Consider the following 25,344-nt stretch of genomic DNA (forward strand, 5'->3'; position numbering starts at 1 on the left):
TGGATAAGACACCCACTCCCCTAGCTATGGAAAATACACTAAGAGTTAATTCTGGTCCAACTGAAGGAGGGGGGAAAAGGGATATACCTATATATAGTATTAATAATAAAATGAACAGAGTAAAAAACCTGTCCTGCCTTCAGCTTGGATGGCTCCAGATTGCCTCATGTCCCCTGAGTAGAGGCAGCTGATTGTTAAGAAAATAAAACAAACAAAAAAAACACCTCTGGCAGTCTTTCTCTTTCTGAGTAAGGTTCTGCTTGGTCAAATATTTGTAGCTCCAATTGGCCAGCTGGAAAGAAGAAGGGCCAAGAGTTTCAGAAAGGAACAGGATTGGAATTGAAATGAACCCCTGGTGAGACAGGAATATTGGTAAAGAAAGAAGCTCAGTGGGGCAGCCTGTTAGGAGCAGCTCTCTGGCCCCCAGGGTCTGATTATGGGGGGGCAGGGGTGCACTTCAGGAATAATAATTGTAACAATCAATTTTCCTTTCTTTTTTCTCTATTTTCTAACCCAAATTATAGTCACCTCCTTGGTGTCAAAGCTATGTCACTGTCCTGCTAAAGGCAAAAATTCCTACCGTTTCCAGCAGATGTTGTCAGAGCTCAAGCCAATAGCAGCTTCTCCATCGTCTTTTTGGCCCTGCCCCCTTAAGCCCAAATTTTACTTTCATCTGATTTTTGCTGTCCACTGAGTGAAAAGGGCCTGTATACTTGAATGTTTTATTTTCTATTCATTTATTTTATGATCTTTATTTACTTATTGGGTAGAGACAGTCAGAAATCGAGAGGGGAGACTGGCAGTAGTGCAGTAGGTTAAGCACACATGGTGCAAAGTGCAGGGACCAGTGTAAGGATCAGGGTTTGAGTCCCTGGCTCCCCACCTTTAGGGGGGGTCACTTCACAAGTGATGAAGTATGTCTGCAGGTGTTTATCTTTCTCTCACCTTCTCTGTCTTCTCCATCACTCTTGATTTCTCTATGTTCAATCCAACAGCACTGGCAACAATAACATTAACAACAAGAGCAACAAAATGGGGAAAATGGCCTCCAGGATCAGTGGATTAATAGTACAGGCAATAACCCTGGAGGCAAAAAAAAAAAAAGAAGAAGAAGAAGAAGTCGAGAGGGAAGGAGGTGATAGAGAGTGAAAGAGACAGAGCAGAGAGACAACTACAGCCCTGCTTACAACTTGCAAAGCTTTCTCCCTACAGGTGTTGACTGGGAGCTTGCACGCAGGTCTTTGTACACTGTAATGTGTGTGCTTAACCAGCTGCACCACCACTGACCTCTATATTTTATTTACTTTAATGAGAGAGATGCCAAGAGAAAGACAGAGATAGAAAGAGACCAACCATAAAAACAACAATGAGATTACTACACTCCTGTGAGACTGTCATATATCAGAAAAAGCAGCAGCAACAGATGCAGGAGGCATTGTGAGGAAAAAGGAACCCTCCTGCACTGCTGGTGGGAATGTAAACTGGTTCAACTTATGTGGAGAGAGCAGTGTGGAGAAGTCTCACAAGGTTAGAGATGGACCTATCCTATGTCCCTGCTATTCATCTCCTGGGGATATACCCTAAGGAACCAAACGTACCCACCCCAAAAGATCTACGTATACCTATGTTCATAGCAATTTGTAATAGCTAAAAGCTGGAAGCAACCTAGGTGTCCAACAACAGATGAGTGGCTGAGCAAGTTGTGGTCTATTGCACAATGGAATACTACTTAGCTATTAAAAATGATGATTTCGCCATTTTCAGCCCATCTTGGATAGAGCTTGAAGAAATCATCTTAAGTAAAATAAGTCAGAAACAGAAAGATGAATATAGGATGATCTCAATCACAGGCAGAAGTCGAAAAACAAGATGAGAAGAGAAAGCACTAAGCAGAACTTGGATTGGAGTTGGTGTATTGCACCAAAGTAAACGATTCTGGGGTGGGTGGGTGCAGGGGATAGTACAGGTCCTGGAAAAGATGGTGGAGGACCTAGTGGGGGTTGTATTGTTATGAGGAAAGCTGAGAAATGTTATGTATATATAAGCTATTGTATTCACTGTTGAATGGAAAATATTAATCCTCCAATAAAGAAAAAAATGAGAGAAAAAAAGAAGAATGATACCAACCAGAGCCCTGCTCAGTTCTGGATTGTGGTGATGTTGAGGATTGAACCTTTGACCTCAGAGCATGAGACATGAAATCTTTTTGCAAAACATTATGCTATCTCTCCAGGCCCAATGTTTCCATTGAATCAGTATTTTTCCCCTCCAGCAACATTGTAGGGGCTCAGTGTTATCAACTGCTTCTGGAAGCCATGTTTTCCCATTTTATTGGCTAAGACAGAGAGAAATTGAGAGAGGAAGGGAAGATAGAGACAGAGAGAGGAAGATTATATACTTTGAGAATCGTTCAACCTACAGGTGGTTAGCCAGGGGCTCCAATTGGGATTCTTGCATGGATTCTTGGACTTGGGACAATGTATGCTTAATTTGGTTCACCACTGTCCAGCCCCCTCCATTAAGCCCTTAACTATTTAATTCTTACTTTAATTTTACTGTCCTACTAGTAAAAAAGATTTTTCTCACTGACTTATTCCAAAATCTGATTTTTCTTTTTTTGATTTTTTAAATTTTCCCTTTTTTAATTGCCTTTTTTATTGTTGTTGTAGTTGTTATTGTTGTTATTGATGTCATCATTGTTGGATAGGACAGATAGAAATGGAGAGAGGTTGGGAAGACAGAGAGGGGGAGAGAAAGACATACACCTGCAGACCTGATTCACTGCCTGTGAAGTGACTCCCCAGCAGGTGGGGAGCTGGAGGCTTGAACCGGGATCCTGACTCTAGTCCTTGTGCTTTGCACCACCTGCACTTTAACCCACTGCACTACCGCCCGGCCCCGTTAAAATCTGATTTTTCACTGATGTGAAACTACATCATTCTCTACCACGTGTACTGTAAGTTCTAAACTTCCATGTGTTGTTTTAACGTCTCTGAGTATTCTGACGTTGCACGGCCTAGTCAGAAGTTTGCCCACTATATGTAGTTGCTGTGAGTAGAAAGGCTTCCCTCCTCAGAGAGCTGTCCTACCATGCCAACAAAACTCCCTAATGGGCTGCATTTTCAATTAGATTATCAGTACAACAAATGTCTTCCTATGCCCAAGGATCCGTTTTTGAACTCTCCATCCACACCTGCAGTGGGGACACCTCACAAGCAGTGAAGCAGGTCTACAGGTGTCTATCTTTTTCTCTTTCTTTCCATCCCCACCAGCCCTCTCAGTTTCTCTCTGTCCTATTGGAAAAATAAAGGGAAAAAATACCTGCTACTAACTTCATTCTCACATTGAGGCAACTGGGCTACGTGAATCCCATATCTTTAAATATTACTGATTTGTATAAAGGGAAGATTTTATTTCTCATCAGAATATTCAAGAGGAACTGTGATACATTTTTTTTCTGCAGAAAAATATTTTCTCAGAGATTTAGGATATCAAAGATACTACTTTCTCTCTTTCAGCTTTTGTGTGAAAATAAAAACGAGAACTCTAATTAAACCATAAAAACATTTTAACTCAGAGAATTTCAAATTTGTCTAATATAAGCCAGTGTTGACTGTAAAGAACTATTATACAGAATCGGTGTCAAAGGTAAATCACATAACCAGAGGATTAGCCAATCTAGACTGGCCTTAGACTGAAATTTCTTTTGAAATGTAGCCAGTCTTATTTTTAAACATTTCTCTAGGATCAAGAATAGGAAAACTTATCTTCTGTGTGCATCTGAAGGAGTCATTAGAGATAATGGATTGAAGGTTATAAACTTTAAAATTATTAAAAATAAATGTTGTGAATAAATACAATTCTTTGCTTATCTCTCTAGATGCACAAGAGTGTATCCAGTGCTCAGACCAAGAATATTCAAACCAAGAGAGAACACACTGTCTCCCCAAGTTGGTGACCTACTTGTCCATTGAAGATTCCTTGGGGATGGCTCTGGCCTGCACAGCTTTGTGCTTCTCTGTCTTCACAGCTGGGGTTCTGTGGATCTTTGTGAAGCACCAAGACACCCCCATAGTCAAGGCCAATAACAGGACTCTCAGCTACATCCTGCTCATCTCCCTCCTCCTCTGCTTTTTCTGCTCCTTTCTCTTCATTGGGCATCCACAACCAGTCACCTGCATCCTCCAGCAAATCACATTTGGACTTGTGTTCACTGTGGCTCTTTCCACTGTGTTGGCAAAAACCATTATTGTGCTGTTGGCATTCAAATCCATGAAGCTGGGAAGAACCATGAGGTGGCTGTTGGCATCAGGGGCTTCTAACTATGTCATTCCCATCTGCACTCTTGTCCAAGTGGTTATCTGTGGCATCTGGCTGGGATTGTCTCCCCCCTTCATTGATGTAGACACACACTCTGAGCCCAGGCACCTGCTCCTCGTGTGTGACAAGGGCTCAGTCGCTGCCTTCTACTGTGTGCTGGGCTACCTGGGCTCCTTGGCCCTGGTCAGCTTCTCCTTGTCCTACCTTGTCCGCAACCTGCCTGACGCCTTCAATGAAGCCAAGTTCTTGACCTTCAGCATGCTGGTGTTCTGCAGCATCTGGGTGACCTTTCTGCCTGTCTACCACGGTTCCCAGGGCAAGCGCATGGTGGCCTTGGAGATCTTCTCCATCTTGGCCTCCAGTGCTGGTCTCCTCGTATGCATCTTTGCTCCCAAGTGTTACATTATTCTGATTAGACCTGACAAGAACTCTTTGAAATACTTAAAGAGTAAAATGGATCCCAGGAGAAATGCACATATTTAGGTTCTTATCCTACATGTCTGTCACAGTCACCGCATTCCTAACAAAATAATCAATCTGATTTTCCATGTCAGTAGTCTCATGTGACTGAAACGACTTGAGTGAGAACTATATATTGATGAGCAACCATTAGAATAATCCTAATATGTGGTTCAATTAAAACCCACAATAATGGAGGTGAGGCAGTAGTACAGCAGGTTAAGTGCATGTGGCACAAAATGCAAGGACCAGCCTAAGGTACCCGGTTCGAGCCCCTGGTTCCCCACTTGCAGGGAAGTTCCTTCACAGGCGGTGAAGCAGGTCTGCAGGTGTCTATCTTTCTCTTCCCCTCTCTGGCTTCCCCTCTTCTCTCCATTTTTCTCTGTCTTATCCAAAAACGAACGAAATCAACAACAATAAATATAACCACAACAAGGCTACAGCAACAAGGGCAACAAAAGGGGGGAAATGGCCTCCAGTAGCAGTGTATTCATGGTGCAGGCACTGAGTCACAACAATAACCCTGGAGGAAAAAAAAGAAAAGAAAAACAAAAAACCGCAATACTAAAACAGTAATCTTCCAATAAAGAGTAAATAAAAGAAAGAAAAACAGAAATACAAGGTTTGTGGCCTACATGATGAATACATGACACTGTCCACAACCTGTTGGCTTCCCAGCTTCCGCACATCTGCTTCCTTCCTGTTTATTATGACTCACTTCCTGCCATTCTAGCCCCATTTTGTCCCACTACTACCCACCTTCCAAATGCCTATGGGCCCCACTGTTGTCCCATTCATACTGCTGCTCAGTCTGCAGCCAGTGGCATGAATAATCTTCACTCATGACCCCAACTGCACCATCACCTGTGGTCACTTGTGGTGCTGGATGCTCCTCATATTTGACTAGGTCTATGGGCTGATGCTCTGGGTCCCCCATCTCGCCTCTGGCCACAGGTATTGAGGGTCAAAACTGCCCTCTGGGAGTCCTTGGGTAACTGCATGTCAGGGGCTATGTGTTCAGAGAAATGAGAATCACAGACACATTCAGCTCCAGGAGAGGCCTCAGAAAGGTGGGTGACTCGTTTATTGAAGGAAAAATCAGGCATATATACCCCTAACTTGGGAAGAAGGTTGAAGTAACCATTAACCCAAACACAGAATAAGATAATACATAGTCACATTTTGACATACATGCTATTTGATCACAATGTTCTCTCATTTCTGGAAGACATCCACATCCCAACTGTTACCTGTTTTCCTTGACACTTGACTGTCTGCAGTGTCCTGGGGGGCTGTGGTAATTTAACTTAAAACAGGGTTGGTTTGGGGGCTTCTGTGGTATGGAGAACATTCACAGTGGGGAGACAGGAACTGGTTTAATCAATACAAGGTTTATTAGGGTGAAACAGGTAAAAGGCAAAATAACAATCATCATCAAGGGTTAAGAGTACACTAGGTCCATAAAGTCTGAGTAGAGTTATCAAAAGTTTAGTCCCATAAGATAAGCAATTATCAGCTCTGGTAAAGGTTGCTCATGGCTGTCTAGGGGTCTAAAATTTTACCAGCTAGCATAATCACTTGTTCAGTTCCCAGGAGAAGTAGCCATGGTAGATACTCCGCCGAGATGCATCTGACCAGGAGAAGCAGCAGCAGCCAAAGAGAGAGAGTGACTTATGGCTGGCTGTACATTTAAGTCTATTCAGCCTTCCCAAAATGCTTTGTGCACCACCACACACTGGATCCTCCCACAGTCCACCATGTGCCTGCACAGATCACTGCATACTATTGCCAAGGCTGACAACATCAGCACTGTGCTGAGACTTCCATCCATGGCCACCAGTATACCGCGTCACCACAGGGAGGCCCCTATCTGGGAGCCTCAGCAGGGCCTAGAAATCCAAAGAGACTTGGTCCCTGTGATAATAAACCAGGTGAAGGACCTTAAGGTACTGTTGCCTACCAGCCCTAGTTGTATGTGGAGAGACCTCATATGCAAGTGGGAAAGGACTGAGGGGGACACCTCATAGGGGATGGGATGTCCAGGGTCCAGAGCCTCTGCCCGGTGGTTCCCAGAGCTACACTCTCTCTATGTCTACACAGTCTGCTTTCCAACTCCTTCAAATCTGCTAGAGATGATGTGAAAGAAGCTGAAAACTGTTGGTGAAGCAGCACTTAAGAAGAATTTATATATAGACAGATCATTATGAGAGTAATAGTCAACCCATATCTGTATCCTTGAGAGAATTGCTGTTGTTTCCAACAGAAGAAGTGAGCACATAGAACTTTTCCCACTGGTCATCTTCACCAGGAACAGCATCATAAACCCTCTGGTGGGACTCTATAGGACCTTGCCCTCAATGTAGAACAACAATGGTAAAAACTACCCCACTCTCTGAAGGGATCAACATTCTCTGTCACTTGAGGAACACTGGTCCTGAAATGAGTGTAGCCTAGAATGTTCCTAGCCATGACCATGGGATGTGAGCTCAAATATACAGGGATGCAGAGGTTACATAGGATCCTGTGCTAAATAGGAATAGACATGAGGTCAGATTGATGGGGTATATAGTTAATTGTATATATACTTTCCTCAAATTTGGGAGCTACTCTCTGGCCTGATCCAGCTTTCTTGGCCTATTCTCAACTCTGACTTCATCTTCCAAGACAATACTCCTAGCCCAACTGCTATTTGTTTCAGTCAAAAATTAGTAAAGTCATGGGCCTATTGGAATATACCTAAAATAAAGTTCCTAGATCATCCCATATTGATCCTTCTGTTTCTGACTGATTTCACTTAACATGAATTTTTCAAGGTCCATCCAAGATCAGCTGAAAACGGTGAAGTCAATATTTTTTACAGCTGAGTAGTATTCCATTGTGTATATATACCACAACTTGCTCAGCCACTCATCTGTTGTTAGACACCTGGGTTGCTTCCAGGTTTTGGCTATTACAAATTGTGCTGCCAAGAACATATGTGTACACAGATCTGTTTGGATGGATGTGTTGGGTTCCTTAGGATATATCCCCGGGAAAGGAATTGCAGGATCATAGGGTAGGTCCATTTCTAGCCTTCTGAGAGTTCTCCAGACTATTCTCCACAGAGATTGGACCAATTGACATTCCCATCAGCAGTGTAGGAGGGTTCCTTTGACCCCACACCCTCTCCAGCATTTGCTGCTGTTGCTTTTTCTGATATATGATATTCTCACAGGAGTGAAGTGGTATCTCATTGTTGTCTTTATTTGCATTTCTCTGACAATCAAAGACTTAGAGCATTTTTTTCATGTGCTTCTCAGACTTCTGGATCTCTTCTGTGGTGAATATTCTGTCCATGTCCTCCCCACATTTTTGGATGGGGTTATTTGTTGTCTTGCTGTTGAGTATGGCAAGCTCTTTATATATGTTGGTTATTAAACTCTTGTCTGATGTATGGCATATAAAGATCTTCCATTCTGTGAGGTGTCTCTTGGTTTGGGTAGTGGTCTCTTTTGCTGTGAAGAAGCTTTTTAATTTGATGTAGTCCCACAGGTTCATACTTGCCTTAGTCTTCTTTGTAAGTGGATTTGTTTCATTGAAGATGTCTTTAAAATGTATGCAGAAAAGAGTTCTGCCAATATTTTCCTCTAAGTATGTGATAGTTTCTGGTCTAACATCCAAGTCCTTGATCTACTTGGAATTTACTTTTGTATTTGGTGAAATACAGTGATTCAGTTTCATTCTTGTTTCCAACACCATTTGTTGAAGAGACTGTGCTTTCCCCATTTGATAGTCTGAGCCCCTTTGTCAAAGATTAGGTGTCCATAGGTGTGGGGGCTCACTTCTGGGCTCTCAATTATATTCCACTGGTCAGTATGTCTATTCATGTTCCAGTACCAAGCAGTTCTGATGACAATGGCCCTATAATACAATTTGAGATCTGGGAGTGTGATGCCTCCTGTTCTGTTCTTTCTTCTCAAGATTGTTTTGGCAATTCTAGGACTTTTCTGGTTCAAGATAAACATTTGTAGCATTTGTTCATTCTCCTAAAAATGTGCTTGGGATCTAGATTGGGATAGCATTAAATTTGTAGATGGCTCTGGGTAGTATATTCATTTTGATGATGTTAATTCTTCCAACCCATGAACATGGAATATCTTCACACTTCTTTGTATCTTCTTCAATTTCCTTGAGTAGTGACTCATAATTTTCAGTATACAAGTCTTTCACTTCTTTGGATAGGTTTATTCCTAGATATTTTATAGTTTTTGTTGCTACATTAAAAGGAATTGATTTCTGGATTTCAATTTCTTCTAAATTAGTGTTTGCATAGAGGAATGCCACTGACTTTTGAATGTTAGTTTTCTAGCCTGACATCTTACTGTATTTGCTAATGATTTCCAAAAGCTTCTTGCTGGATTCCTTAGGTTTTTCTGTGTATACTATCATGTCATCTGCAAATAGGGAGAGTTTGACTTCTTCTCTTCCAATCTGTATCCTTTTAACTCCTTGCTCCTGGCTGATTGATATGGCAAGAACTTCCAACACTATGTTGAATAGCAATGGTGATAGTGGGCAGCCCTTTCTAGTACCTGATCGGAGTGGAAATGCTTCCAGGTTTTCACCATTGAGTATGATGTTGGCAGTAGGTTTGCCATATATAGACTCCACAATCTTGAGGAATTTTCCATCTATTCCCCTTTTTTGTAGTGTTTTGATCATAAAGGAATGTTGTATTTTGTCAAAGGCTTTCTCCACATCAATTGATATGACATGTGTATTTGGTCTTGCTTTTGTTATGAGTGAACTCATCCCATATTTATCCCTTCCCTCTCTCTCTCTCTCTTTCTCCTTTCTATTTTATCGGAGAGGGCAGAGTGAAATTGAGAGGAAAGGGGAAATAGATCTGGAGAGAATATTATCTGCAGATCTGCTTAACTGCTTCTAAAGTGCCCCTCTATAGTTGGGGGAATGAGGGCTCCAATCAGGTTCCTTGCACATGGTAATGGTATGTGCTCAGCTTGGTGCACCACTGATCAGCCCCCTGATAAATGCTATAATATTTTTGTGTAAAGTAGTTTTTCTTCTTTATAGAGGGGGCAGGTTAATGTTTTTCTGTCAACAGGAAAATACAGTAGTTTGTACATGTGTAACATCTCTCACAAAATATCTCTCTTTGCCTCTCTTTCTCTCCCCCTCTCTGCCTTCCCCTCCTCTCTCCACTTCTCTCTGTTCTCTCCAACAACAAAGACAACAACAATAAAACAACAAGGGAATAAATAAATATTTTTTTAAAAGAAAGAAATTCAAATCAGAACATCCCACAAGGTGAGCAACAGTGGTGAGTGCTGCGGACTGAGAGGGGAGGCCACTCTGTAATGCTGCTGGTGTGCTTGTCTCTTATCTTATTCAAATGTTTTTTTTAATTTATTTATTTTCCCTGTTGTTGTCCTTGTTTTCTATAGTCTCACAAACCCCTATTCAATTTATATGAGAGAGGACGAATGGATTGAATGTCTCAAACTTTTTGATGCATAGAACTTTTTTATATTTTGTTTTATTATCTTTATTAATTTATTGGATAGAGACAGCCAAAAATCAAGAGGGAAGGGATAATAGAGAGGAAGAGAGATAGAGAGACACCTGCAGCACTGCATCACCTCTTGTGAAGCTTTCTTCCTGCTTGTAGAGACCGGGGACTGGAACCTGGGTTCTTGTGCATTGTAACATGTGTGCTCAACCAGGTGCACCACCACCCGGCCCAGAACTTTTTTTAAGGGAAAAGTGCAGTTTTATTTTTACTGCCATCTAGGTTATTGCTGGACTTCATGATTCTATGATGCATACAGTGCTCCTAGTGGTCATTTCTTCCATTACTAGCTTTATTCCTTCCCTTTTGTTTCTTCTTCTTATTATTATTATTATGGAAAGTTTTTATTTTAGTATAACACTGAAAGAAATTGTGTTAACGGGTTGAGTGGTGTCACACCTGGTTGAGCGCACATGTTACAGTGTGCAAGGACCCAGGTACAAGCCCCCAGTCCCCACCTGCAGGGGGAAAGCTTCACGAGTGGTGAAGCAGTGCTGCAGATGTCTCTCTGTCTCTCTCCCTCTCTGTCTCCCCCACACTCTCAATTTCTGGCTGTCTCTATCCAATAAGTAAAGGGAATACAAATTATTTACAAATCGTGTTCGACAGTTATGTTATAGGCAAGGGAGACAGCATAATAGTTATACAAACAGACTCTCATGCCTGAGGCTTTGTAGTCCCAGGTTCAATCCCCACACCACCAGAAGCCTGAGCTGAGCAGTGCTCTAGTAAAGAAAAATAGAGTTTTATTATTTGAAATTCAAAACATATTAAAATTACTGCAGTAACGAGGTAGTTCACCAGGCAGGGTGTGTGCAGCCAGTCATGTGACCAGCGTGGAACCCCTCCCCCCACTGCACTAGGGTAGCTGGTGTCTTGGTGTCTTTCCCTCTCCTGCTCTGTCTGAAACAAATCACTCTGCGGCGGTGAAGACCTCTGGGCACAAAAGAGAAAAATTCAGAGCGAAGAGGAATTAATTAGTATTCATTCTTGACTTATGTGCTTGTTTCTATGAAGGTACTCAGAATTACAAATACGAGATGCAACAACTAACAAATAAATCGAAAGGCTAATATCAGGGCCAGGTGGTGACACACCTGAGTGAGTGCACATGTTATAATGCGCAAGGATCTAAGTTCGAGCCCCTAATCTCCACCTGCAGGAGGTAAATTATGGGAGTGGTGAAGCAGTGTGATACAGGTGTCTTTCTTTCTTTCTTTTTTTTTTATATTTATTTATTTACTTATTCCATTTTGTTGCCCTTGTTGTTTTATTCTTGTAGTTATTACTGTTTTTGTTATTGATGTCATTGTTGTTGGATAGGACAGAGAGAAATGGAGAGAAGAGGGGAAGACAGAGAGGGGCAGAGAAAGATGGACACATGCAGACCTGTTTCACCAACTGTGAAGTGACTCCCTGCAGGCAGGGAGCCAGGAGCTCGAAGCCAGATCCTTACACCAATCCTTGTGCTTTGCTCCTCCTGCACTTCACCTGCTGCGCTATTGCCTGACTCCTGATACACGTGTCTTTCTTTCTCTATCTCACTCTGTCTTCTCGATTTCTGATGGCCTCTATCCAATAAGTAAATAAATAAAGATAATTCAGAATAACACAGAAGAAAAACTAATATTCACCATAATATCCTGTGAAAATTCCCCTGGAGAGTGAGAGAGACAGCATAGTGGTTATGTAAACAAACTCTCATGCTTGAGGTGCCAGGTTCAATCCCTGCACCACAATAAGCCAGAACTGAGCAGAGCTCTGTGAAAAAACAATAATGAAACATAAAATTCATCTGGAATACACGCTTGTTTTCTGCAAAGTACTAATGTAGTGAGCACTGAGGCATTCCCCTTAGTGGGACATAAATAAAAAGCCCATCTTGGGTGTGCTCTCTCCTCCCAACAAAAGACTGACAAGAATATTAAATAGGAGAGGGAGGAGAGAGAAGAGGAGAGGGGAGTCAAAGAGACTCTAGAATCATTCTACGCACATTCTTATTAGTTTATATTTGCCACAAGGGTCTATGCATAATTTCTCACGACCCATCTCAAATTGAAGGCAGAAATTCTGCCTGTGCCTAATGACCAAAAATTAGTATGAACTAATGTGCCTACTCCTTCAGTCACTCTATTAGTAAATAATAAATTTAATCCAAATCCATGCCTAAGATGTTTAAAATGGAAATTACAGAATTTGTCTGTCTTTCTGTGTGTTTAATTTCCTTGACTTGTTTTTTTCCCCCTTAACTCCATCTGATTCTCAACTTAATTTGCAATGGGCTGTCTTGAAGGGAATCAATGAAATACTTCCTACTTCAACACTGTGAAATTATCCAAAGTCTTTTGAAATTCATACCATCAGTGATGTGTAAAGGTGATCTCACAAGGTCTTGGGCCTTGTGAGAGATGGGCAATTTGCCCAAATTAAAGGTGCACCAGCATAGGAGCATTGGAGGAATGACTTTCAGAAAGTATCCTATCTTTATTTTTTTGTACAAAAGAAGGTGGCCAGTCCCAACAAGAATTTAGCAGGTTGACACACCAGGTGGGGAATCTGTCTGTATTATTATGATGATGGTAATTGTGAGAGATGGTTAAGTCTTCTCTTCAAAAGAACATGACTACGACTGTTTAGTACAAAAATTCTTTAATCAATTGTTATCTGTGACCACCTGTGGCCAGCAGTGTTGTGTTCTTTAGGTCAGCTCCTTGCAGTGCTTGCTACTCCTCCAGCAGAGACCCTCAGACTCTCTTCCTCCTTTTCTTATTTAGGCAATGGGGAGACTGTGAGCTCTGAACCCCATCCAGGGGTGGAGGAGACAGTTCTCCATTGGTATAAAAGATGGGAGTTCAAATATGATTACAATGTGCCTACTGTCTATCTACAAAGTGGGGGACCCCCCCCAACTCTTCATCTGCACTATTCCAGCCTTTAGGTCCATGATTGGTCAACAATTTGTTTGGCTTTGTATGTCAACTCTCTTTTCAGCCGCCAGGTTCCAGATGCCAGCAGGATGCCAACCAGACTTCCCTGGACAGACAAGTCCTCCCCTGATAGCTTTCTTATTCTTTATCCCTCTGGGAGGATGGACCCAAGGTCATTGTGGGATGCAGAAGGTGGAAGGTCTGGCTTCTGTAATTGGTTCTCCGCTGAATATGGGTGTTGACGGGTGGATCCATACTCCCAGCCTGTCTCTCTCTTTCCCTAGTGGGGTGGGGCTCCGGGTAAGCAGAGCTCCAGGACACATTGGTGGGGTTGAAGCGGGATCCTTCCTCCATACCTTGCGCTTTGTGTCACGTGCACTTAACCTGCTGTGCCACTGCCCCACTCCCTTAAACAAACTTTTTGGGGGGTTATGCGGTGGCTCTGGGGTGGGAGTGGGGGCTAGGGGCAATGAACCTGGGACTTCAGAGCCTCAAGCATGAGAGACTCTTTGCATAACCATTATGCTATCTCGCCCTCTTTAAATATTGTGTTTATTTGATGGAGACAGAAACATAGAGGGGAGGAGGAGATAGAGACATAAGACACCAGAGCCCGGTTTTACCACTGAAGCTTTCCCCCTGCAGGGGGAGTGGCAGGGGCTTGAACCTGGGACCTTGTGTACTGTGATATGTGAGCTTAACCAGGTATACCACTGCCTTGACCCCTCACGAAACCCTCTCTAGCCCTTTTCTAGAACAAGTGGTGTAATCAGGTACAAAGGGCTCTTACCTGCCAGGCCTAGAATTCTGAGTGTTAGAAGTGAGTGAGGTCACAGTGAAGGAACAGTCACTGGGTTGGAGGTCACCCCTAGTGACAGCCAAGTTGCAGTGTGGCTTGGTCCATGACCAGGACAAGACCAGGCCCTCCCACCTCAATAGGCATCCACCTGCGCCTGAGTGTAATGCCCTCCACTCCACGTCACTTGAGCTGACCTGACCATCACTGAATGTTTCCATCCCTCTTGTTCATTAACACCATCATCAGGGGAAGAGACCGTGACCTGAAGAAGAGGTTGAGGAGACAGGGGCCAGGCAGTAGCGCAGTGGGATAAGCGCACATGGCACGCAGTACAATAACCGGCATAAGGATGCAGGTTGGAGCCCCAGGATCCCCACCTGCAAGGGGGGTCACTTCACAGGCGGTGAAGTAGGTCTGCATGTGTCTATCTTTCCCCCTCTCTATCTTCTTCTCCTCTCTCAATTTCTCTCTGTCCTATCCAACAATGATAGCAATAACAACAATAAGAATCACTAAAACAAGGGCAGCAAAAGGGAAAAAATAGCTTCCAGGAGCAGTGGATTTGTAGTGCAAGCACCGAGCCCCAACAATAACCCTGGGAGAGAGGGGGGAAAAACAGGCCTATAAACCAGTGTTATTTCAATTGAAAAAGAAGGGGAAGAAGATAAAGAAGAAGGGGAAGAAGAAGAAAAGAAGAGGAAGGGGAAAGAGAAGGGGAAGAAGAAGATGAAGAATGAGTAGTAGTAGTAGTTAGTCGGGTCTCCACGGACATGAGGAGACCATCCTCAAGCTGAGACGCTATTGGAGAGATGACACACAAGGGCCAGCACATCGCACTAGCAAAGCAGGACAAATTGACCTTCATCCATTTTGGAGTCTGAGGACTGGCCCTCAAGCTGAAAGGCCAAGGTCTCTGCAATCCACCTTTGTCTGGCTGGACAGGCTCTGTGGATGCTCTCAGACACGGCCCTCAGTCTGAGAGCAGACCCCCTGAGCACCACTTCTCATATTGACGATCACTTTGGAGACCTCAGGACATGGTTTTGTCCTGGTTTTGAGGACAAGCAGAAAGTGAGGACTGTGTCACTCTCAGTAAAAGGGAGGGGGTCCTCCTTGTGTTAAAGACCTCAGTGGTGTCTACCCACTTATTTGCAGTTGCCCTCCTGCTTTTGCTTGGGGATTTAGTACAAAACAGGGCTGCTGGTTTCTCTCTATCTCTCTCTATATATATCACCCCCTTTCTTCTCAAATTCTGGTTGTTTCTATTCAAAAATAAAGATAATTACAAAAAAATAGAAATATATTACCAAGATAACAATATTGTAAACGAGTTCTCTTTAAACAGTAGAATAGTAAAGTTGACAAAAAGGAAAATACATAACCTTCTAGTCTTCACAGCACTGGCCTGTGTGAGGATATTCCTACTTGTTGAGCCTGTTTTAAATTTGCTCTCAGCAATCGTCATTGCTTCTGTGTAAAAGGAATGCCAACCGTGAAGAAATCTTAACGTACTCTCAAATATCTTTTTCATTCTTTCTGATAGAGACAGAGCATTTGAGAGAGAAGGGATACAGAGTCAGAGAGAGAAAGAGAGACACCTGCCCCCTGCTGGTGGGGAACAGCTCCTTTCTGTGCCCACGACTGAGTACATCCCCACCCAGACACTCAGTTCTCTTCTGAGCATGAGCCCAAGACCTGGGATTAGAAAGGCCTTCTGGGTATTCTTTACATGTATCAGATTTTAGAAAGCACACATTTCTCTACGATCTCTTGGCCAAAACTCCTCCTTCCAAATATTTATCTTCCAATTGCTTCTTCTACCTCTTCTTCATTGTCCACAATGATAGTTACCTGATTTCTGAAAGGTATCACAGCTACAAACTGATTTTTTTTTAGTAATTTAATAACAAGATTGTGGCATAAAAGGGGTACAAGTCCATACACTTCCTACCACCAGAGCTTCATATCCCATCCTTTCTATTGAAAGTTCCCCTATTCTTTATCCCTCTGGGAATATTGACCCAGGATTATTATGGGGTGCAGAAAGTGGAAGATCTGTATTCTGTAATTGCTTATCTGCTGGCAGGTCGATCCATACCAACAGCCTATTTTTATTTTTCCCTTGTGGGGTAGGGCTCTGGGGAGGTGGGGCCTTTAGGACACATTGATGGGGTTGAATGTCCAGGCAAGTCTGGTTGGCATCATGGTAGCACCTGCAACTTGGTGGCTGAGTATTGGACCTGAAGGGTAGACATCCAATGTCTGGCATCTCTGGACACTGTCCCAGGTTAAAACATGTTGAGGTGGCACTGGTTGCACGGATTGGATTGAGATAGGCAGGTGCAGTATCAAATGATATGCTTCAAGGGAAGCATGAAAGAAAATGTGTCACGCCCCATTTTCCAGGAATGGAGACATTTGGTTTCTATAGAGAATGAGGAAGGTTCTTAGCTGTCTTAAGAAGGCAATAGATTTAAGAAGGCAATAGATAACTATTATTATAACCTATTTATTGGGAACTTGGTTTACTTGAAAATCCCATGGATAGGATTTAGCGTACCGTACAAGACCTTAGCATGCTATTTACAACATTGCTCAGTTTTAGAAGAAGCAAATATATTGTTTTTCACATTCTGTTAGGGAATTATCTGAGAGTTAAATTCTACAGTCAAGATTTTTTGCCTATTGTATAGTTTTTTTTTTATTATTAACGTTAGTTTCTTGGACTATGACAGTCAGAAATTGAGAGAGAAGGGGGTGATAGAGAAGGAGAGAGACAGAGACACACCGCAACACTGCTTCAGCACTCGTGAAGTTTTCCCCCTTCAGTTGGCGATTGGGAGCTTGAACCTGGGTCCTTGTGCACTGTGACGTGCCACCAGCTGGTCCACATATATGTGCGTGTGTGTGTGTGTGTGTGTGTGTGTGTGTGTGTGTGTATTCCTTCCTTATGCTCATAGCTCAGCTGACTTGAGTTCTGAGTGGCAAATGAGTATGTCACTGAGGTGCCACTGAAGCCACTTATCACAAAACTATGCCAGTTCAGTCAAAGCTTGACCTAAATCTGGTAACTTGTTGATTATTTCTGAGTTATCAGGTAGATGGTTCTGGTTCTGACATTTACTGATAGTTGTCTTGCTCTCTATTTACTTTTCTGTAAAGATGCCTTTTGAGTTGCCCACCCCCATCCATCTCATTTTCCTAGGTGACATCTTTTTCAGTATTTTGAATTTTTACTGGTCTCATGACTGTATATAATTGTTAATATTGTCAGTATGAAGAGATCATACCTCTGTCCAATGTCCTATTTGATTTAGCACATAGTCCTTAATGCTGGACATATTAGAAAGTCAATTTGTATTAATGGTGTGGGTGAGTGTAATATAGCATAACAGGTAAGACTCAATAGACTTTCACTTGTGAGTAAAGTGACCACACAGTTACTGTGGTTAAACAGTTGTGTGGGTCAGACATGATAGGCCTAGACCTCCAATAGATCCCTTTCTCCACTGTCACTGGTCATATCCATCAGTAACAACACAATGGATCCCACTGTGAGTCCCCATAGGACCTTGCCCTCAATGTGGCTCAACAGTGGTAGAGAATGTCGCAACCTCCGAAGGTGCGGTGGATAACATACTCTATCTACCACCTGAGGAAGATGGGTCCTAAAATTGGTTCAACCTGGAGCGTTTGATTGTATAACCTTAGTGCAATACTTTAATTCACTAATTCTCAATCCCACATTTGTTATGTTTGCGTAGTGTTCTGAAACATTCTGAGTTCCTTGCATTTCCATATCTGTTAGAAGGGGGCTATCAGTTTGGACTCTAAGGAACTGTCTACAATGACGATATCGATATATGCATGAAATGCAAGAGTGGAATTTGAAAAAAGTTACTTATTAAAACTATTTAGTTACCAAGACTTCAACAAAATATATGCCTCCAGTCTTTCTTCTTGATTCTAAGCCATACTTTGTATTTTTTATTTGCAAAAATTCAAATATTTTATCCATTTATTTCTAAACCCAGTACGTATTCTAGTTTTTTATTTAAATTTCTTTTTTATTAAATTTTTATATTTATTTTCCTTTTTGTTGCCCTTGTTGTTTTATTGTAGTTATTGTTGTTGTTGTTATTGATGTTGTCATTGTTGGATAGGTCAGAGAAAAGTGGAGACAGGAGAGGAAGACAGAGGGGATGAGACAAAGATAGACACTTGCAGACCTGCTTCACTGTCTGTGGAGCGACTCCCCTGCAGGTGGGGAGCCGGGGCTTCAACCAGGATCCTTATGCCCGTCCTTGTGCTTCGACCCATGTGCGCTTAAGCTGCTGTGCTACCACCGGACTCCCACATATTCTAATTTTAAATCTTTTACATTTTATCTATTTTAATTGAGGAAGTATTATAGCGTTTTATTTCATAGTGGGGTACTATATCATTCTAAGTTAGTTTTGCATACTGCTTTTTTTTTGCCACCAGGGTTATCACTGGGAACCCGTGTCTGCATTATGAATCCACTGCTCCTGGAGGCCATTTTTTTCTCATTTTGTTGTTATTATTGTTATTGTTGACATTGTTATTGGACAAGGCAGAGAGAAGTCAAGAGTGAAGGGGAAGGCAGAAAGGGAGAGAGAAAGACAGACACCTGCAGACCTGCTTCACTGCTTTTGAAGCAACCCCCCTGCAGGTGGGGAGCCGGGGACTCGAACTGGGATCCTTACGGCTCTCCTTGTGCCTTGCACCATGTGCGCTTAACAGCTGTGCTAACTCCTGGCCCTGTATCTTGCTTCTTAATCCATCCAGGTGTTCTGACTATTTTGAGAGGTGAATGTAAGACATTTACATGTAGGGTGGTGATAGGTAAGTGCACTTGGCTTCTAGCTATTCTGCTTTTCCTTTGAGGTTCCTTTTATTGTTCCTGTTGACTTTTTTCCTTTCCTGTTTGCTCCTGCTTGATATTTTAAGTAGTTGATATTCCTTCGTTATTGTCTTTAATTTTGTTCTCCTATATCTTTATTTATTGGATAGCGACAGTCAAAGATTGAGAGGAAAGGGGAAGATAGAGACGGGGAGACACCTGCAGCCCTGCTCCACCACACGTGAAGCTTTCCTCCTGCAGGTGGGAACCAGGGGCTTGATCCCGGGTCCTTGTGGCCTGTTCTGTGTACACTGAACTAGGTGTGCCACTGCCTATCCTTTGGTGGTTCCCCACCTGCAGGGGAGTCGCTTCACTGGCAATGAAGCAGGTCTGCAGGTGTCTTTCTCTCCCCCTCTCTGTCTTCCCCTCCTCTCTCCATTGTTGGATAGTATGCCAGCTCCCCCTGGCTTCTGCTTAACCATATGCCTGTATAGAGATAGATTTGATCCCATTCAAAGCTTTGGTCTATTTACATAAATCACTTTACATTTACATAAAGCACTCCAAGGCATTGGTGGTTCAGTGATAGGATTCACGCCTGCTCTGCCCCCTCCTTGTCACACTCTGATTTTCACCAGTCACTTTTCTCTCCACCCTCTCTATGTCACATCCTGTTTCCACCCTAGTTGGCAAGTATATATAAAGACAGCATTGTGAGTTTTACAGTACTTGAGTTTAGCTTAGCTAGTCTTAGATTGTGCTGCGTCCTGCATGAATAAAGAGATACTGCCTACAGCTCAACCATGAGTCCCTGGTTGTCTGTTACTCGCCCTTGAAGCCAGCCCAGCGAAAACAACATAACTGTAAAAGGCAGTAGCCTTGAAATTCCCTTTTTATGCAGTTGTTTGTTAAGTGCTTTTAGTATGAGTTGCTTGTAGTATGAGGTGGAAAATTCATTGCCCCTTCCCCCTTGAATAAACAGGACCTAATCAGTGAAGGCCACCCATTGTTCGAAGGACCCTGCCTGGGGACAAGCCTTATCAGGACCTTTGCACAGACTTTGTGGTGTGCTGTCTACTGGATGGGTGGTCATAGCCAATGGCAGGAGGATGTGGCGACCCTGCCTGGTTGAATTCTATTGGTTGTGTGAGGGCTAGCCTTATCAGGACCTCTGCACAGCCCCAGCAGTATACTGGTCGCCAGATGGCCTGGTATGACGGTAGGGGGATGTGAGGACCTAATACCTGGTCAAGTCTTATTGGTTGTCTGGTTTTGCAAGGTTTGAAATTAGCCCGCACTTTGCTTTGTATGGACCCCGCTTTTTGCTAAGTTTGAAATGATTGGATTTTGTGTTTGCTAAGGCCTGTTATTGGATGTAGGTTGACAAGGTGATGTGTTCCCGCTCCCTGAGTGTAGTCTGAATTCCTATAAATTGTGTGGTTTGAGCCTTGTTCAGGGTCGAGCTTGGTAGACTAACACCAGTCACCATCTCGGCCCAGATTGCAATTCGTCAATAAACATCTTTGCTTCCTTGCAGTGGATGGTGGTTCGATTTATGCTCGCTAACAATAACCCGTCGAAAACAACACTCCATTTCTCCCTGTCCTCTTCAACAAGAATGAAATCAACAAATACAACAATAAAACAAGGACAACGAAAGAGAACAAATAAATATTTTTTTAAAAAAGAAATATAATTTACTGGCTTGGGAAACAGTTTCACAACTAGAGCACCAGACTTTCATGCTAAATGTTTCTTATTTGATCCCTGGTACCACCTGTGATGGGGAGGTGTTCTTACTTCTCTCTTCCTACTTTTCTCTGCTTCAAGTGATTAAGTCTCCTGCTATGTAACAAATAAAAACAGATCTTAAGTTAAAAAAAACACTCCAGTACCCTCCCTCTGTGTCAGGCTCATGGAAATGAGTTCCATAAAGACATTCCATGACCTAGAAACACTGAAAAAAAGGAAAGTGTTACATCAGGACATAAATGCTGAGAACAGAACAGTTATTTTCATTTCATACCACAGTGGCATGCTACTCACTCCCAGATCTTACATGAAACCTCTAGTATTTTATGTTCCCTATATCAGCTTTCCTTTAATTATTTCAATTTTCTTTATTTATTGGACAGAGGTAGGCAGAAAATGAGACAGAGAGGGAGAGAGACAGTGAGACATCTGCAGCAAGCCTCACCACTCATGAAGCTTTCCCCTTGCAGGTGGGGACCAAGGGACTTGAACCCAGGTCCTTGCACATTGTAACGTGTGTTCAACCAGATGTGCCACCACCTGACCCCTATTCTCTATATCTGTATCCCTTAAAATGATTATGTTGAAAATCCAGGGGCTCATTTAAATATAAGGATTTAGTGCTGATCTCCTCAGAGTCTGGGTCAACATAGATCACCCTAGACAAGAGAGAGAGGGTCAGTGTGCACATTTGTAACATGTGGGGTGATAAGAGAATTCAGTCTGCTACTTTTTAAAAATGTATTTATAAAAAGGAAATACTGACAAAAGCCTAGGATTAGAGGGCTACAACTCCACACTGTTCCCACCACCAGAACTCCATTTTCCATCTCCTCCCCTGATATCTTTCCTATTCTTTAACCCTCTGGAAGTATGGACTCAGGGTCATTATGGGATGCAGAAGGTGGAAGGTCTGGCTTCTGTAATTGCTTCTCCACTGAACATGGGTGTTGGCAGGTTGATCCATACTCCCAGCCTTTCTCTTTCTTTCTCTAGTGGGTCAGGTCTTTGGAGAAGCAGGGCTCCAGGATCCTTTGTGGGGTCATCTGCCCAGGGAGGTCTGGTTGGTATCAAGGTAGCATCCTGAACCTGGTGGCTGAAAACAAAAGGTGACATATACAGCCAAATTGTTGACTAATAATTAACGTAAAGGTTGGAATATTGCAGATAATGATTTGGGATCTCTGTTTTGAAGATATCTAGTAGGCCTATTTTTGTCATATTCCAAAGGGCCCATGACTATACAAGTTTTTCCCTGATCCTGACTTCTGATATGCAGGTGGATCCAAGTTACTGTCTGGGGAGATGATGCTATGGCTGGAAAAAGGACCAGAAAGCTGGATCAGGGAAGTGAGTAGCTCCCAAATATGGGAAAGGTGTATAAATATTGTTGACTGTAAACCACATTGATTTGATTTGGGGCCCATATTCAAATTAGGAGTCTATGTGATCTCTGTATCCCTGTAGATCTGAGCTCACATTCTGTAGTCATGATAGGAGCCTTCCAAGATGCTCCAATTTCAGGACCCATCTTCCACCATTGGTAGAGTATGTTATCCAGAATAAATTTAAAGGGTGGAACATTGTTTAACATTGTTGATCCACATTGAGGGCAAGGTCCTATGGGTGCCCCACCAAGGGTTCTATTGTGTTGTTCCTGATGAAGATGACCAGAGTCAATGGAGAGAGGGATCTATTTGAGTCCTAGGCCCATCATGTCTTTATGAGAATCTCAAGACTCCCTGACTAGGACCCCAGATGATGGGGTGGCCTGATAGCGACTAAAGAGTCATCATTAAAGTGTGCCCATCTCTAGATCTTATGCAGTCTGATGCTTTTAATCATGACATCCATCCCCCTGCCCAGATGATTACTGAATGATTATCAAGCCCATGATTCTGTGGCATTGCAATTTTATGCTATTGTAATCCATCCTGAAAGACTTCCATAAATCATCAGAGAAAAAAAAAGTCCTGGAGAAAGTTTGACTCAAACTCAGACCTGTCACATCCTGAAGGGCCCCTGAGACCTGTCCTGCCACAACAGCCCCAAACTCCTTGCAGAATCATGCACCTGTTTGGAGACTCACTTGCCCCCGAGTGAACTGACCCCTAGAGAATTAAGTGATTTATTTTGGGCCACTAAACTTGATGAAATCACAAATGCCAAGGGCGAAGGAGAATCCAAACACATTTTCCCAAAGTGGTTTTCACCAGAGTGACCAGAGTTGGGCAGGTGCAGAGCCCCAGGGCAGAGGGTTCCCAGAGCTCCTTCAAAGCACTGCAGTGAAGCTGGTAAAAAGAAGGGACATTGAAAGCTGTTTGACACAGTATCACAGGGGCTGAAGTCTCTGCACTGTGACTCCTGCATGGTCACCTCTAGGCCTTGCCTTTGTCCTGGGCTTAATCCAGCTCAAGCCCCCATAGACTTCATGGGCTTCAGAAAAGAACAGCAGTGCATTTCTGCTGCGGCACAGTTAGGGATACCTGTGCCAACCTGAATACTTAGCTGCAGGCCCCTGGATCGCCTTAATCTTTATGACTCAACACACAGATGCACTGATAGGTACCTCCACTAACAAACAGTGCCATGCCATCCTTTCTGATCTGCCTTTTTCTTTTCCTTCAGTCTTTACCTCTATTTTGCAACGTGGACGTGGACATTTCTCCCTGCCCTCTATTCCTGAAGCCTAGTGTTTACAGGGACGGGGACCTGCTGCTGGATGGCTTCTTCCCCCTCTACTCTTGGAAATCACAACTAGACCTACAACAACTCTATTGGCTGTCCAAGCCAATCCAAACTTCACCTGAATGGTAAATGATTCACTATTTTTAAAATTATTACCTTTCTTTATTGCCTAAAGACAGCCGGACACTTGAAAGGGAAGAGGGAGAGAGAAAGAGAGACACCTGCATCCCTGCTTCACCACTTGTGAAGCTTTCCCCCTGCAGGTGGGGACCAGGGGCTTGAACCCAGGCCCTTTTGCACTGTAATGTGTGTGCTTAATCAGGTGTGCCCCCTTCCCCATCCCATAATCCACTGTCTATGTGAGTGTGAGAAATATAACTGACAAATGTTTGCTCTCAGTTTTTCCTCTTTTCCATTCTCTTAGTGTTTTCAACTAGTCGTTACTAATAGCTCAGCTTTGCATTTTAATGAATTCTTTTGAGCTTTGGTATCAAAGAAGTGCTTGTATAATCTTCATAGCGTTTATTTGTCTACTACAAATGCTGAGTTAAAATTTCTCAATACTGTCAATCAAAGCAAAATTTTTTTTCTTCTGTACTTACAAAGAAAGTATGCTGGGAACATTGTTAATTAATTAAGTTTTTTATTTTGTTTTATCTTTACACTTTGCTTAAACTATGTGGGTATATTTCTGGGCTTCTTAATTTGTTATATAAATATATTTGCCTGAATTATGAAAATGACCTTGTAATATATAAATATATATATACACACACATATATTTATAAAACAGAGCTGGAGAGCAGAGTGTGATTTGCACATCAGGACTGAGAGACAAAATCCATCAGACCATTATTAATGTCCTCACAAAGGGGATGTGTACTTGCAGACACATGGTGTATACCTTTCAGTGAAGTCCTGCTAAATGTCTCCTACACCTCTAGCACAGTCTGCTTTTCCTTCTACTTATTAGGTATATGTGCATACGGTTGTGACAATTACAAACATCTGAAGGACGTACAGAAATATAGACATCTTTGTGTTCACATAAATATCCTCAAGGCACGCAAAATTGAATGATTTCTTTCCTAGAATGCTGACTACTCTATATCAGACCTGTAATCTCCAGCTCTAGTGATTATATCAGGTTCTATGTTTACTCTGTAAATCCTGACCTTATCCAAAGGATACAGGCATAGTTAGGGATACCAGATAAGGCCTCTGTTAGCTTGAAGGTCTTTTGACCTGTTATCTGGGTCTACCTTGAGATTAGACAAACACCATAGAGGCTGGAGAAGAAGCTAGAGTGACAGCAAAGAATTTCTCACATGTCTGGCATAATACCTGATGGTTAGTAATTAAAACAAAAAAACTTCAACATAAAAGTAATAGGCATTGAATTGCAAGGGTCCATAAAGAAATCAAGGGCCCTTCAATAGTGTTCATACTGTGTATCCTTACAAAAAAGATTCTAATCACTTACAGAAAATGATTTCTTCTCAATTTAAAGGTGGGTTAACACATATAATTTTCTCTTTTGCTTTGAAACAGTTTTCAAAATGTCTTATTGGAGAAGTTAGTGGTTTACACTACAGTTGTCACGTAAATACAATCTCTCATCTCCCCATGAGAGGCGGTTTGGTACCTGCAGGACACTCTCCGCCACCCGAAGGTCTTCGTTCCCACCATACACACACTAGGACATCAACTCCCCTTCCTCCATTTCTTCCCCTGTCTCCTAAGAAGATTTTGCTTTGGTGAAATAACTTTCCTGAAGACATGGGAGATGTTGGTTTCACAGATACTCTGCTTTCTATCTCCCCCAGACAGGTGAGGGCACACCACACCTCCACCAACTTATCATAATTCTGCATCCATATCTTTTGGATTCCCATCATCTCTCCTTCATCTTTTACAGAAGTTTTGTATCTAAAATGAAATAATAATAAAATTTTACCTTCTGCAT

The 25,344-nt window shown here is 42.5% G+C and overlaps 2 protein-coding genes across 2 annotated transcripts in view; both read left to right on the plus strand.

Annotated features, from left to right (window-relative positions):
• The window catches only part of LOC132535637 (vomeronasal type-2 receptor 116-like), a 33,761-nt gene extending 28,958 nt beyond the window's left edge, over nt 1-4,803 (plus strand). The window contains exon 8 of the mRNA XM_060182250.1: nt 3,881-4,803. Coding sequence (XP_060038233.1) covers nt 3,881-4,803 — 923 coding nt within the window. The remainder of the gene's footprint in view (nt 1-3,880) is intronic.
• A 1,733-nt stretch (nt 4,804-6,536) lies between these two features.
• The window catches only part of LOC132535638 (vomeronasal type-2 receptor 116-like), a gene marked incomplete at its 3' end in the record, with an annotated part of 41,606 nt that continues 22,798 nt past the window's right edge, over nt 6,537-25,344 (plus strand). Inside the window, exons 1-4 of the mRNA XM_060182251.1 lie at nt 6,537-6,725; nt 15,017-15,145; nt 23,319-23,503; nt 24,930-24,980. Of these exons, the coding sequence (XP_060038234.1) occupies nt 6,537-6,725; nt 15,017-15,145; nt 23,319-23,503; nt 24,930-24,980 (554 nt within the window). The remainder of the gene's footprint in view (nt 6,726-15,016; nt 15,146-23,318; nt 23,504-24,929; nt 24,981-25,344) is intronic.

Source organism: Erinaceus europaeus, chromosome 23 (assembly GCF_950295315.1).
Source record: "Erinaceus europaeus chromosome 23, mEriEur2.1, whole genome shotgun sequence".
NCBI classification, from domain to species: Eukaryota; Metazoa; Chordata; class Mammalia; order Eulipotyphla; family Erinaceidae; genus Erinaceus; species Erinaceus europaeus.